The sequence below is a fragment of the Capsicum annuum genome, unplaced genomic scaffold (assembly GCF_002878395.1).
Source record: "Capsicum annuum cultivar UCD-10X-F1 unplaced genomic scaffold, UCD10Xv1.1 ctg56551, whole genome shotgun sequence".
NCBI lineage: Eukaryota > Viridiplantae > Streptophyta > Magnoliopsida > Solanales > Solanaceae > Capsicum > Capsicum annuum.
The window spans coordinates 1-1,450 of record NW_025864970.1 but is presented as its reverse complement, the minus strand read 5'-3'; the positions used below and the strand labels follow the sequence as shown (position 1 = coordinate 1,450).

General features: G+C 37.3%; 1 protein-coding gene across 1 annotated transcript; it reads right to left on the bottom strand.

Annotated features, from left to right (window-relative positions):
• Positions 1-43: 43 nt before the first annotated feature.
• On the bottom strand, positions 44-1,278 carry LOC124893257 (uncharacterized mitochondrial protein AtMg00810-like; the record flags this gene model as incomplete). Its single annotated transcript, XM_047404313.1, has 3 exons — positions 44-234; positions 393-624; positions 1,181-1,278. Coding segments are annotated over 3 exons (521 nt in total), but the record flags the coding sequence as incomplete, so codon positions are not given.
• Between the last annotated feature and the right edge of the window lie 172 nt (positions 1,279-1,450).

Genomic DNA, 1,450 nt, shown 5'->3' with positions numbered 1-1,450 from the left:
GCCGATAGAAAATGTCAATCAACAATCTTTGTAACCATACGACCTGACATGCTGCTGAAGTTACAACAATATACTTTGCTTCTGATGATGATAATGCAACCACATCTTGTTTCTTTGAACTCCAAGAAATTGCTCCAGATCCTAAATTGAAAACATTTCCAGAAATACTCTTTCTATTATCTATACTTCCTGCCCAATCACTATCACTGTACCCTATCAATCTGAAATCTACAACTTTGGAGTACCAAATCCCGAAGTCAACAGTCCCAGCAACATAGTGCAACACTCTTTTGGCAGCAACAATATGTTTCTTGGTAGGACAATGCTATACCTAGACAACATACTCACAGAAAACATGATATCAGGACGAGTATGTGTTAGGTAGTTCAAACCTCCAATCAAGCTTCTGTAGTGACTAGGATCAGCAAGATCTGTGCCATCTTCAAGCTGAAAATTTTCATTTTCATTCATGGGTGTGGCAGCCACTTTACAATTATGCATACCAAACTTGAACAAGAGGTTTTTTGCATACTTCATTTGAGAAATAAAAATCCCATTCTCCACCTGTTTTACTTGAAGACCAAGAAAGTATTGCAAAATACCTAAAGATGACATTTCAAACCCCTTCATCATGTAAGATTTAAATTCAGAAACTAAAGTTTCGCATGATCCCATATAAATCATGTCATCCACATAGAGAAAACTATCAAAAAATCACTCATACCTTGTTTCTTTACATACAACGTAGGCTCATTCTCACTCCTTTCAAATCCATACCTCATAAAGTAGGAGTCAATTTTGTTGTACCATGCGCTTGGCGCTTGTTTTAGACCGTAAAGTGCCTTCTTGAATTTGTAAACTTTTTTCTCATTTCCACTAATAACAAAACCCTCAGGTTAAAAAACATAAACTTTCTCTTCCAAATCCCCATTTAGGAATGCAGATTTAACATCAAATTGATAAATGGGAAAGCTCAATTTAGCAGCCAAAGATAAGAGTATTCTAACCATTTCAAAATGAGCAACAGGTGAAAATATTTCATCGTAATCAATACCTTGTGTTGTGCATATCCCTTAGCTACGAGCCTGGCTTTGTATCTCTGTATGCTCTCGTCTGCATGATGCTTGACTTTGAACACCTATTTGAGTCCAATGGGTTCCTTTTCATCTAGAAGATTCACCAACTCCCATGTTTGGTTCTGCTCAATTGCTAGTATCTCTTCTATCATTGCATTTTTCCACACTTGAATCTCTATAGCTTCTTTGAAGCAAGTGGGTTCTGCACCATATAAAGAAAAACAACAAGTCTCATAAATCTCCCTCAATGATTTGAATTTCGTTGGTGGAGTCTCGCTAGAAGAGTCTATTGAAGAGGAACTACTGCCACTTCTTTCGGGGGTTAAGCCATGATCGTTTGATGGAGAGAGGTGCTTGATTGAGGAGTAGAAAGT